This window comes from Dromiciops gliroides, chromosome 2, assembly GCF_019393635.1.
Source record: "Dromiciops gliroides isolate mDroGli1 chromosome 2, mDroGli1.pri, whole genome shotgun sequence".
NCBI lineage: Eukaryota > Metazoa > Chordata > Mammalia > Microbiotheria > Microbiotheriidae > Dromiciops > Dromiciops gliroides.
In genome coordinates, this window is record NC_057862.1 from 61,434,831 (window position 1) to 61,447,682 (window position 12,852).

The 12,852-nt window shown below is 45.3% G+C and overlaps 1 protein-coding gene and 1 pseudogene across 1 annotated transcript; both read right to left on the reverse strand.

Moving 5' to 3' along the window:
* Positions 1-1,567: 1,567 nt before the first annotated feature.
* LOC122738276 (la-related protein 1B-like) lies at positions 1,568-3,385 on the reverse strand. Its single transcript, XM_043980338.1, is given in 3 exon segments — positions 1,568-2,691; positions 2,694-2,755; positions 2,790-3,385. Coding segments are annotated over 3 exon segments (1,782 nt in total).
* Positions 3,386-4,528: 1,143 nt separating this feature from the next.
* LOC122738277 lies at positions 4,529-5,401 on the reverse strand (annotated as a pseudogene).
* Positions 5,402-12,852: the final 7,451 nt, after the last annotated feature.

Here is a 12,852-nt window from a genome sequence, read left to right on the forward strand (position 1 = left end):
TATATGGGTCTAGCCGCAAGGCTGTGCAGGTTTCAAATCAGGGGTTTCCTTCCCCTAGGCGAGTAGCCTGCCAAGGCCGACAAGCCCCACCTGCCGGAAACGACTGGTTTTAAGGCGCCAGTGACTCGACATCGCCCCTTCTCCTGTTAGTGGAAACAGTTCCGCCACGAGAAGGCCAGGAGTTGGGCTTTGGTTGTCAGAGGCTATTGGAGACGCACGCCATTGGAGCATTTTCTAGAGGGGGAGCTTATCCCCCTCCCACCCCGGCATGACAACCTTTGGAACCAATGTGTGTGCCTGTGTGCATACACACACACATATGCAGCAGTAGTCCTCTAGTCCACCTTCTCATCATTCCATAGGCAGACTCAACACTGGAGCGCTGAAATATGCTCCTACAATAGGAGTGAGAAAGGAGGCTGTCTTGTGCAAAAGAGGAGAGCCCCAGTTTCAGATCTGCTGGACCACATAGCTCCAAAAGTGATTAGATTGGCTTTTCAATGAGTCATCCATTCCACTGCAGATTCCATTCACAGGATATCATTCCACTGACTGAAAGAAGTTCTAGGACACCTTTTTCCCAAGGCGGCATGCCTTAAGGATGCTCCAGGAAACAAACCATCGCACACAAAGCAGGTTGTGAAGTGGAAGTCCCAATCCGGTTTTCTTTTTTCTTTTTTTCTTTTTTTTTTAGAGCGATGAGGGTTAAGTGACTTGCCCAGGGCCACACAGCTAGTAAGTGTTAAGTGTCTGAGGCCGGATTTGAACTCAGGTACTCCTGAATCCAGGGCCGGTGCTTTATCCTCTGCGCCACCTAGCTGCCCCCCCCCCAATCCGTTTTTAATCCACAAAGTGAGATAAACTTTAGAGACAGCCCCTAATTCGGCTTTATCCAGAGTGTAGACCAGGTCTGTGTCCCTTCCAGTCAAGGTTGAAGGACGTTGGCAGGGAAGTTAAGGTCGAGTGCTCTACCATGCCCGTATTGTGGATAAAAGAATACTTTCCAAGGATAAACACCTGGAAGATTCGAACATTAAAATTCCTTGGGGAAAAATAAAAGGAGCAGCGTGTACCTGAACATCCTCCTGTCGTCTCCCTTATTCAGTTACAAAAAGACGCTTAAATAATCATCAAAATCAAAAGGGGGGGGGCAGCTAGGTCGCACAGTGAAAAAAGCACCAGCCCCGGAGTCAGGAGCACCTGAGTTCAAATCCAGCCTCAGACACCTGACACTTACTAGCTATGTGACTCTGGGCCAGTCACTTAACCGCAATTGCCCCCCCCCCCAAATATCCAAAGCAGTTAGGCAGAAAATTCATGCCTACCAAAAGTAAGCAAACAACGTGAGCGAATGAGAGGTGGGTGAGGATTACAGTTTCAAGTTTTACTCTCAGGTCCCTGCTTTTGGTAGTTTTTCCCTCCCTCTGGGAAACACGTGATTATAATTCAGGGCGTCCAAAGTCATTGCGTGAAGTTTACACTTTCTATGGAATCCCCAAAATACAAAACACAGAAGGAAAGAACAGAAAATGAAAAAGGACAGGAAGATTGGACCCCCTTGTCCTTCCTAGTGGTCATCTGTTGTGGCAGAAGAAAAGCCAGTCCGTGAGTAAAAGGCTTGCTTTGGTACGAACTCTGGGCAGTCGACGAGCTGAGAGAAGTCGATTTGTGGCACATTGCGTGGAGGAGTGTCAGGAATTGGCCATTGTTCTGGTGCCACCTTTTTCCTCATGTTCTGGCCCACGATTTCCACTTCTGCACTGTCTTTCAAAGCCTCCACAATGAGATGAACATTTGTAGTCAGGGCTTGAACACGCGGGAAACTCGCAATCAGAGAAATCGGCAAGAAACCGCGTTCATCCATGTTCCTCCTAAGAAAGAAGTCCCGTTCCAAATTTTCTATACTGAAGTAATATTCAATTTGGCGCTTGATGTATTCTTTGAGCAGCGATTCATCCACATAATACAGCAGCACTCCTGTGCCATCGCCATAGTAATACATGATGCTAGTGTAAAGTTGTGGTTGAAATGGCTGCTCAGGGCTTTCACCATGTGGTTCTGGATACCCATAGGAATACTCCAAGGTCCTTGGAGGGTGGCCTCTGTCTCGGCCTCGTCCCCAGCCAGGTCCTCTTCCCGGACGTCTAAAGCGACCTGGAATCGTGCCACCTGCACTTCTTCCACTGGAAACTTCATCCTGATCATCTCTGTTGTCTGTCTCACGTCTCCAACTTGGTGAGTCATTTGGTGGGTTGTTCTGTGCGGACTCATTGGGCTCTGGCTGAGATCTGGAGCTGTTCCGTGACCCTCGTCTTTCTCGCCTATCAGGTCTTACATCGTCCAAATGAAGTGGTACCCACTTGGGCTTATTAGCTCTTTTTCTTCGATGATTGGACTTCGCCTCTCCCTCACTGACATTTTCTCCAGGCACATCGAGCTTTGCTTCAGGGTTGTCTCTGCTTTCCCCGTCGGTTCTCTTTTCAGTCTTCTCCTCCTTTTGTGTTCTGTCTTGTGGCTTCTTCTTTGGTTGATTGGTGACCTTGTGGCGTTCAATGTCCCCCAGTTCACTTGGGGTTGGCCAATTTGCGATGTCACTGAAGTCACAAGCCATGCTGGTGGTCTGGGTCTTGGGTTGTCCGGCTTTTCTAATTTGTGGGGAGCTTCGTGCTGGCTCAGCTGGCTCGGGCGTTGGCGCGGCGGCGGCGGCGGCGGCGGCGGCGGCGGCCCGGGTTTGGGCCCGGTTTTGGGCCCGGTTCTGGTCCCGGTTGTGGGCCCCGGTCTGGCCCCGCGAGGTGGCCCCCAGGGCCGGAGGCTTCCCCGCGCAGGGCTTCTCCGTGGGCGGCAGGACCCGGGGCCGCTGCCGGGCGGGGGCGCTGTCACCGTCGGCCACATGGCCATCAGCGTGGTCTTCTCGGTCCTCGGGCCCCAGGGGGCTCCCGGGCTTGCCAGCCTTGTGGACCAAGGGCCGTCCTAGGGGCTTCAGGGGCACCGGCGCTTGGGGCACGCCGTGGCCCAGGGCCACTGCAGCGGCGGCGGCAGCGTTGGTGTCGCAGGGCGCCAGCTGCCGCGCCTCCACTGTGGCAACGGGGACGGCGGCCCCGGCTCTCTTGGCAGCTCCCGCGCCCATACCCATAGCGGGGACAGGCCCGGGCTCGGCCGCCGAGGCAGCCCAGGCCGCCTCCTCGCGTGGAGGGACGCAGCTCTCAGCAGACAAGGTCCTTCCCCGCAAGGCTGGGGCCGGGCCCTGGTCACGGCCACGGTCACGGTCACGGTCACGGTCACGGTCACGGTCACGGTCACGGCCACGGCCACGGCCACGGCCAGGCATAGTTGGCCCGCTTGGAGAATTCTGCTTCCTCTCCTCTGGTGGTGTGTCCCTTGCCATCTTCCTTAGAGATCGAAATGGTAGGAAGGGATGCAGGAACACTGAGGCTTTAGATCTTTCTACCGTCCCTTCAAGTTCCACACAGGAGAAAGCACGAGCCCTGGCTCCTTTGGTTTTCCGGAGATCTTCTCTGAAGGTAGGGCCACCATTTATAGAGGAAGAAGGCCTTCCCACACGGGAGGGGAGGGGAGGAAAGGGGAGGGGAGGGGAGGGGAGGGCAGGCCCTCTTCCCTAATCCTCAGGAAAAGGAGGTGTTAACTCAAACTTCAACTCTAATCCCCACTCACCCAATGACACTTTGCTGGAAGGCAAGTTGACATTGCTCAAAAGAACCTGGGAACGGGAAGGCTGTGCTAGGCTAAGTGTGGGTCAAGATCCCCATGCCAAGACCAGCCCCCTCTCTTCTCTGGGGGTGCAGGAAGCCCTGAGATTTGAGTGGAGAGAAGAAAAGGTATATATAGACCTGGGGGTTAGACTCAGGCGGGGCTGACGAGATTAGAGAGTTTGGACAAGGAGAGAGGGGGTTCGGAGGGAGGAGACAAGGAGGAGAAGAGGTCAAGCGGGGGTGGATGATATTAGGAAGGTTGGAGCTCGGCAGACTCGAGACCGGGCTAAAAGGCCGCAGGAGAAGAGGAGAAGGATTAGGAGCAGGGAAAAGAGGCCGAAGGGCAAACTGACAGAGCAGACATACAGAAGGTCTGTGACACAGAAACACAGGGGTTCAGCGGTGGCAGTAAGGAGAGGAAAGTTAGAAGCAGGGGGATTTACAAAATGAGAGTTAGAATAACAGACCGGAGTGGTGAGGGTGGAACGTGCCCTGAGGCAGGAGACGGCTAAGGCCCTTATTGTATCAAAAAATTTCGAGGCTTGGCAGGTGGGAAAGAGACACAGTGTAAAGAGACACACCGCAGTGCAATCAGGTTGTACATTTTATTTCCCTGTATTCTTAATTTAAATAGTATCTCATAAATAAACTCTGCTTTGATTATTTAGGTAAGAGGCTTCTTAATATTTTGCTTATCAATTTGGGAGTGGAGTAGTGTGGTGGAACTTTATAAATGGCCCACATTAAATTAACAGCAGTCAGATATCAGCTAGTCAAATGTCCCCAGATTAGTCCTCCATAGATTAGTCCCCCGAAAATCAGGCCCAACTAGTCAAAAATATTCTTTCAATAGCAATCATAGTGACTGCAAGAGGACAAGGAGAATTTCCAATGGCCATCTGAAGATAAGCATCATTGGCCTTCACGTATTCTCTCTGCAACAAGAATTTAATAATGTCTGCTATGGATTCTTTAATATCGTCAGGAAGAGTCTTTTTCCGGAGTTTTCTGAAAAGTGGGCTCAAATAGGATTGTGTCTGCTTGTGAGTGGCACTTAGTGAGCTTGCCCTGCACACTGTGCTTTACATAATCTTCTCTGGCATTGAGTTCTTGAGCCCAGATTTCAAGGAGAAACTTAAGAACTTTGCTTATGATCTCCATGTCTTGATGATCATCTCCCTTTCCTAAGGACTCTGCGAATGCGGCTACTTCTTCCATAGTCCTGTTTTCTTCGTGGACTTTCATATCATTCTGTGTGTCCTCTTCCAGCAAGTTCATTGAGGTATTGTTGATCTATCATATCCAAAGCTGCCTTCAAGTCATTCCTCAAACCCTTGTTAACTTCTAGTGTGAGCATCTCGATCTTCCTTAAACGCTGAAATGCATCATTGTCCCTTTCTCCAAACAATTGACCTGGTTCTCCTCTTTCTCTCAATCGCCTCTTGCCGTGAAGGAGTCACCCGCAATTTTTCCTCTGCCAGTTCTAATTCGAATACGGGATTGGATGAAGTTAATTGTTTCTGATCCTCCTCTTTGGGTTGCACCTTGTAGCCACATCTTCAAAGTATGCCTCCTCTTCTTTTCTGGCCAGTTTACTATGTTTGGAATATCTTTTACTTTCCCCGAGGTCCTTGGTGTCCCCCCCCCCCCCCCCGCGGCTTCCGAGAGATCTTCGCTTTGATGATATCCATCTCCCAGCTACAGGGGCGGCTCACACACCGATTTCCACCTACTGGAGATTCTCCGTGAGGTCGTGAAGGGCTTCTCTGCAGTTACTTCTTCCGGGCGTCCTGCCCAAAGTAGGACAGGATCTCCTCTCCACTGAAGGAGCGAAGTGCAAAGACATTCAATCTAGAGAGATGCCACAGGGAAGCTTTCCCAGCACGATTTTCACCCAGGTGTTCAGGACAAAGAACACGTGACTTAGGAAAAGAATCCTGCTTCCTATCCTCTGCTGGTGAGTGGCTGGCGGTCTTCCTCGGGAGAGTCAAGAGATCACCTCCAAAATGGTCAGAGGGGATGGAAGAGCACTAAAGCTTGAGATCTTCATACCATTCCTTCAAGTTCCCACGAACAGAAACCAAGAGCCCTGCCTCCTTTGGTTTTCTGGAAACACTCTCTGAAGGCCAGCTCACCATTCAAAGAAGAAGACGTCCCTCCCAACGAGTCTCCTAGGTGGACTAAAACCACCACTGGCATGGGAGGGTGGGGCCTCTTACCAAGTCCTGGGGAACAGTAGCTGTGAAGTCTGATTTCAGTTGTAATCTAAGAGCTCAGGAAAAGGAGGTGTGAACTCGGTCTTTGATGCCAATCCCCCACCCCAACAACTGAAACACATATTTCCTGGAAGGAAAGTGATACTGGTCAAACATCCTAAACAAGCCTGCCAAGAGGAATGCTAGGAAAAGCTGAAAATTAAAAGTGCAGAGAGCTGCTAACTTGTCTTCTTAGTTAGAAGGAAATCCTTCAACTCTGAGTTGCCTAGATCTGTGAATTCGCCAGTACAGTCCTTATTCTCCACAGTTCTGAAACCTTGTTTGAAGAGACTTGGGTCTGAATGAAGAGAGCTGTATGAGAAAAGGACAAGGCTTCATTCAGCTGAAATGCCACCAGATCCTTATCTAATGGCTCCAAGATGGCAAGGCATCCTCTCTCATGAAATTTCTCTTTCCTTACGTTTTCATTTCCCCCACCTGACCCTAAAGAGAATGGAAACAACCTTGGCCTCTGTTCTCACTACAGTGAAATCCACAATTCCTAGGTCACTGACTTTTCAGTGACCTAGGCCACTTTCTAATAGTCTCATGTGCAGAGAAGTTGTCCATCTGCTTGGGTGGAGAGAAGGTCTTCAGTCTGAGCTCCCTAAACTCGTGAAATCACAAGGCTGAGTTTAAAATCACAAACTTATAAAACTTCCCTGGAACCTCCAAATTGTTGTGAGAACTGCATTGCACAAAGTAGGCAAGGTGTTTTACACCCTTCACATTGGTTTTGTTGTCTTTCAGTGATTCTTTTTTTCTTCAAGGTGAATGAAGCCTTGACATTTGCCAACCCTCTTCATTCAGCTCCCAGACTTAGCAAAGAAAGCTTCAGGACTGTAAGGATCAGGACTGGAATTGCGAATTCTCTCATCTAGGCAACTCCCAGAAGAAGAAGTTCTCTCTAACTAATGAAGCAAGTTCACATCTTCTCTGCATGTCATGGGCTAAAAGGCTTTCCTGTTACCAGGCTTATTTAAGGTTTTTTGTCTAATGTCAACTTTGTTGTTGCTGTTATTCTGTCCCTTTTCAGCTGTTTGATTTTTTCATCCCCATTTGGCGTTTTCTTGGCAAAGGGATTTAAGAGGCATGCCATTTCCTTCTCAATCTTTTTTGACATATGAGGAAACTGAGGCAAACAGGGTAGAGTGACTTGCCCAGTACCACATACATAGTAAGAGTCTGAGGCCAGAATTAAAGCCAGAAAGATGAATCTTCCTGACTCCAAATACAGCCTCTACCACCCAGCTTCCCACTGTCAACTTTCCTTCTAGCAAATTGCTGTTTTGCTTGTTGAGGTGAGGGGAGCCATAGCAGAAGTCCAATTAAAATTCTAATTTACCTGAACACTTAGATAAGAGGTCCTATCCTTCATTGACAACCTTGTTGTTTTCCCACTTAAAAGATGATCCTTTGTAGACGTTACTTATTCCTACATAAATTGTGAACCTGCCTTTTGAGGGCTTCTCCACAAAAATAAGAGGAGGCAGGGCTCTTGTTTTCTATTGGGTGGAACTTGAATTGATGCTATTCCAGACCTCAGTACTCCTTTATTTCTACTTACTATTTCCATCTGACTCTTTGACTCTCCAAGGAAGATGGCTATCAACTCAACACTAGAAAAGAGGAAGCTGAATTCTTTTAATAAGTAATGTGTTCTTTATCCCCAAAGCTTGGATGAAGTTGCGTTATTTTTCTATGGGGATGATGGGAAAACTTCTGTATGGTATTTCTGTGGTTTGCTTGAATTTAAACTTCATTTCTTCCATTGAGGGGATAGTTTCTGGGTTAGTTTTAGAAGACTTTTTCCTAGTTCAAATTTCCCCTCAATTTCTGCTCTCGTACATGGTTCCATGTCCTTGGTAAAAAAAAAAAAAAAATTGGTCATTGAATGAGCTAAGCCTCTTGTTAGGTCTATGGTAACCTTGTATAGTCAATTGTGCAACACTGCATTGAGATTCACTGTATACTGGAATCAATCTCTCTTTTCTTTTGCTAATACTCTTCCATTTCTCAAATCATCCAGTCTGTTTTCACACCAATTCGTATATTATATCACCCAAAGTAAAATAGAAAATCCTAAAATAATTGGTTATGGTTTGGGCTTTTTGGAAGAGGGTGCTTTCTGTCCTTAGGTTTAAGTTCAGTGCCTTGCAGTCGCCTTGTCCAAGGAGCATAAATAATCCTTGAAAACATTTAAAAAAGATTATTAAAGCAGTTATTATTGATGAAAGACTGGAACTCTATGGTTTTCTTTTCCTGGTGTCTTGAAAGGATTATGTCCCATTGTTCCACTTAAGTGGAATACTTTGCTGCAGTCTTGTGCAATGAGTTAACATTGGTCTTGAGAGATTTTATAACAAATCATTACAGTACTGGTACATACTGATTTTTTCTGGGGCCTCATGGGGGAGGGAATGAACCAGAAGGGATCAGTGGATTTAGAGGTAGTTTCAGAGTTATGAAAACTTGAGTAATTAAAGACTTGCCTCTGAAATAAAGGTGTTGGAAGACCAAAAAGAAGTAATAAGTGGGTTTTCCCAGGGAAGGTTTGTTTTCATAAGAGTTACAAGGTGATTTTTCTTGAAGAATGTACCATCTGAGTTGAGCTTTCAAGGATATGCAGGAATTCAGCAGGTAAAAGGGAAAAGAGAGAATATTCTAGATAAGGATCCCGATCAGCCAACTTCATAGGGATAGGAAAATATTGGGCAGAATTGGGAGATATGTACTTTTCCTCTTTTTTAGAGAGAAATATCCTAGTTCTTGCATTTTATCAAACTAGCAAAATAATTATGTTGTTTTAAAAGTAATCTGTAGTACTTCCTCAGAGTATTCCTGCCAGTATCAGTGATGGAGCAGGGTTCCTCTATTTTGTAACCAAAATGAAAACTGAACAGTCAGCAGTCTAGAAATAATGTTAATCAACTCAGTCTTTGGGGGATATTTTAGAAAATGATTCTCCGGGGAAAAAAGAATAATTGAATATTGGTGACAAAAGACAGTCCAGATCTTTCAGGAAGGAAGAAGAGTAGCTTGAGAAAATAAACCTAGGAAGGCAGCTGTCCTGGGAACAAAACCCTGGCAAAAAGAAAGGCATCAAAACACACACACAGAAGCAGAAATCCAAGGAAAGTCAGACATAGAAAGGTGAAGGAAGAGACATCAGAAAATGCCTTTTACACTTTTTGCTTGGATGACTTATCATACTGATTGAGGACTTGTACAGTGCTGAATCAAAGAAATTCGAGACTATTTTCACCTTGTGTCTGCTTAAATCTTTCATCATGGTGTACCTATCTAAACCATTTCAATGAATATAAATTATACATGACAATGAGAGATTCAAGGTTTTCAACATTTTTTAAAAAACTGCATTCTTTTGATCTATTCAAGAGAAATGTTAGGGTCAGGTCTACTTAGTTCCTTCCTGATGGACAGACATCTGGCTCCCCCTCCCCTCACCAATCCCCTCTCTTCACAACCCCTGCCCCTTCCTTAGAGATCCACCTGAGATATCAGATCCCACTAACCTGCAGATTGTTGTCTTACAGTATTGTTTAGAGTCCTCAAATGTGACTTGCTGGTGGCCACAGAGATAGTTTGTGACAGAGACCAGGTCTTCTTTTTAAGGGCTGGGTTAGTGGAATCACTTGGCAGCCCCCAGTCTAGCCAAGAGAAATGACATTTTCTTTTCTTTTTCTTTCTTTCTTTCTTTTTTTTTTGGTGGGGGGAGTTGTGATTTTTCTTGTTTTCTTAATTGAACTCAGGTCCTCTTGATTCCAAAGCCAGTTGTTCTGTCTACCACCTAGCTGCCACCACAAATGCCATTTTCAAAAGCCTGACCTGTCAGTTCCAAAGTGCTCTGTCACATAAAAGTGTCACCCTCAGCTTTCATCCCCCATCATTCATTTCATGCTTCTTGTATCTGACTCAACAAGATCCTAAGACTTCTCCCATATATAAAAATGGAGATAACAATTCCTGTGAGATGCAATGTGCTGTTCTGAATGGAGAGCTGGGCTCTGAATCAGGAGGACATTGATTCATATCCTGCCCATGAAGCTTGATGACTGTGGGATCCTGGCGAAGTCACTGGTGTTTTATGTGACCTAGGCCTCTTTCTAAGAGTCTCATGTGCAGAGAAGGTATCTATGTACATGGGCAGAGAGTTCTTCAGCCTAAGCTCTCTAACAGTGTGAGACCACAGGTTGGCTTTAAAATCACAAACTATTATTCCCTCCCACGGTTGTTGTCAGGCATGTATGGGATAAAGTAGGTAAAGTATTTTATAAACTTTGAATTGTTCTCTGTGCTTTAATGATTCTTTTCCTGTTTAAACTCTGACATTAACATCCTGAAGATAGGTGGCAACCACTTGAGTGTAATTCCCTTCACTACCTCCTTGCTGTTGAACCCAATTTATTCTTTGTTTATTTGTTTTGTTTTTGTAAGGCAATTGGGGTTAAATGACTTTCCCAGGGTCACACGGCTATTAAGTGTCAAGTGTTTGAGGCTGGATTTGAACTCAGGTACTCCTGAATCCAGGGCTGGTGCTTTTTCCACTGTGCCACCTAGCTGATCCTGAACACAATATATCCTTACTCATACTGTGACAATAGCACCCTATTTCCCTCCCCCCCTCCCCGGGATCAATTAGGCATCTAACTTAACCTTAACATTTCCCACTATGCTTAAAGCAGAGTTGGGAGTATTGAACAGTATTTGTTGGAACCCCAAGATGTGGGAGATTTACAAGAACTGGGGTTTATAAATCATGGCTGCTAATGGCTGGCAGAATCTTTGCTTATCTAACTTGGTTAGCATAATAGAAGGACCAACTTAATTTAAATAAATTATTCTCCCTTTCAAAGAGGTAAACTAGAATGGGATTGCTTCCATGGCTTTGAGGAGAATTTGCAGGAGGTAGGGTTTGGAGAGGAAGGATTTTGTAGGAAATTTTCCAGCCGAGGAGACTTTCTAGCTGATCGTCAGCATCCATACTTGAGAGACTTTTTTAACAACCACACCTGAGACCATGTCAATGATCCAGAGCCAGAATCCAGAGCTATACCCAGAGGATGTACCAAGAATTATCTGAGAAAAGACTTCTAAAGACTTGAATGGACATTTACCTGTTTTCCTTTTCCCATTTTATACACTATTTGTAATGTCCACTTACTAAATGGGAGTGCCCCCTTTAGTTTTTGTCAACGTATCACTCAATTTCTTTTCTCTCTTTTATTCCCTTTACATTGTTAGTTATCAGTATCTGTAAAGTTATTGCTTCATGTAAGGAAACTACTATTTCTTTTCTTTCTTTTTTTTTTTTGGCGAGGCAATTGGGGTTAAGTGACTTGCCTAGGGTCATACAGCTAGTAAGTGTGTAAAGTGTCTGAGGCCGAATTTGAACTCAGGTCCTCCTGAATCCAGGGCCGGTGCTCTATCCACTGTGCCACCTAGCTGCCCCGAAACTACTATTTCTTAATGAAATACAGGGGGGCATCAGACTTGGAATAAATGATTCTAAGCCTCAAACACAGTGACCACAACTGGACCTTTTCACCCTTTTTTGGTTTCCCTAACATGGTTTTCTTTCCTGCACTCTGAGTATTTTAGACAGTCCATCCTGAGGTCTCTTGTTGTTGTCCTTGCTGACCATGACATTGGGAGGTGATGTCAGGATTTGCAGTGAATTGGATTTAAATGTATAAGGGCTGTGCAAAGTCACCAACCCCACTCCAGAGCCATCTGGGCCCAGTGCCAAGATATACATCAGGATGACTGGAGATGGCCCTGGATGTTTAAGGAAATTCAGGTTAAGTAACTTGCCAGGTTCACATAGTTAGTAAGTAACTAAGGTGAGATTTGAACAGATCTTCAGGACCAGTGCTCTATGCCCTGTGCCACCTAGCCTCCTGTGGTCTCTAATGTGTCCCTGGCATCCGTTTCCTCTTTTATATTCCTATTACTTCCAGGCCAATCCTGTTTTTCATTACTTATCTCTTCCCTTCCTACCCATCCCTCAACATCAGCCCCCCCCCAAACCCTCCCCCACCAACCTTTTTTTCACTTCTCATTATCTACAGAGGGAAAGAGGAATAGTGCAAAGCGCCATTGAACCTGTTGGCAAATCAATTAACTACTCTGGCCTCAGTTTCCTCATCTGTAGAAAGGAGTGGGAATAGCTGACCTCTGGAGTTCTTTCCATTTTTCCAGTGATTGTGATTGTAGCAATATTTTAAAAAAGCTTCTCAAGTATCATTTATACTCCTTCAGCAATGCATTTATTACCAACTGGAAGATCCAAAGTTCAACCCTAATGTAGAAAGGATCCTCCTCCAGAAAATCCCCTACCCCAACCAGTTCTTTTCTTTAGCCATTTGCATTCTCCTTGGCAGATATGTTGTGTAAAATCATAAGCATGTCCTGGATAATTTGGTGACTGTAGTGAGTATTAACAAAGCAGAAGAGAGGAGAGAGACTGGTTCCAATTTACAGTGAATCTCACTGTACTGTTTCACAATTAACTCTACAGGGTTACAATAGACCTATTAAGAGACTTAGCTCAGCTATTCATTCAATGACCATTTTGTCAAGGGCCAAGGACATGGCAGTGTGTACTAGAGCAGAAGCTCAGGGGAAATTTAAATTAGTAAGTATCTTCTTCTTTTTTTAAATTTATAAGTGTCTTCTAAAACTAACCCCAAAACTATCCCCACTACTAAAGTAATGAAGTACAAATATGTTAGAATGATCAAAATACCATAAGTAAGCTTTTCCATCATTATAGAATGAAAAGGAAGCTCACAAAACTATGTAAGCAAGCTGAGAAGAATGTGGAATGCAAAATACACAAGTACACAAAAGTGCTGAGGAAACAC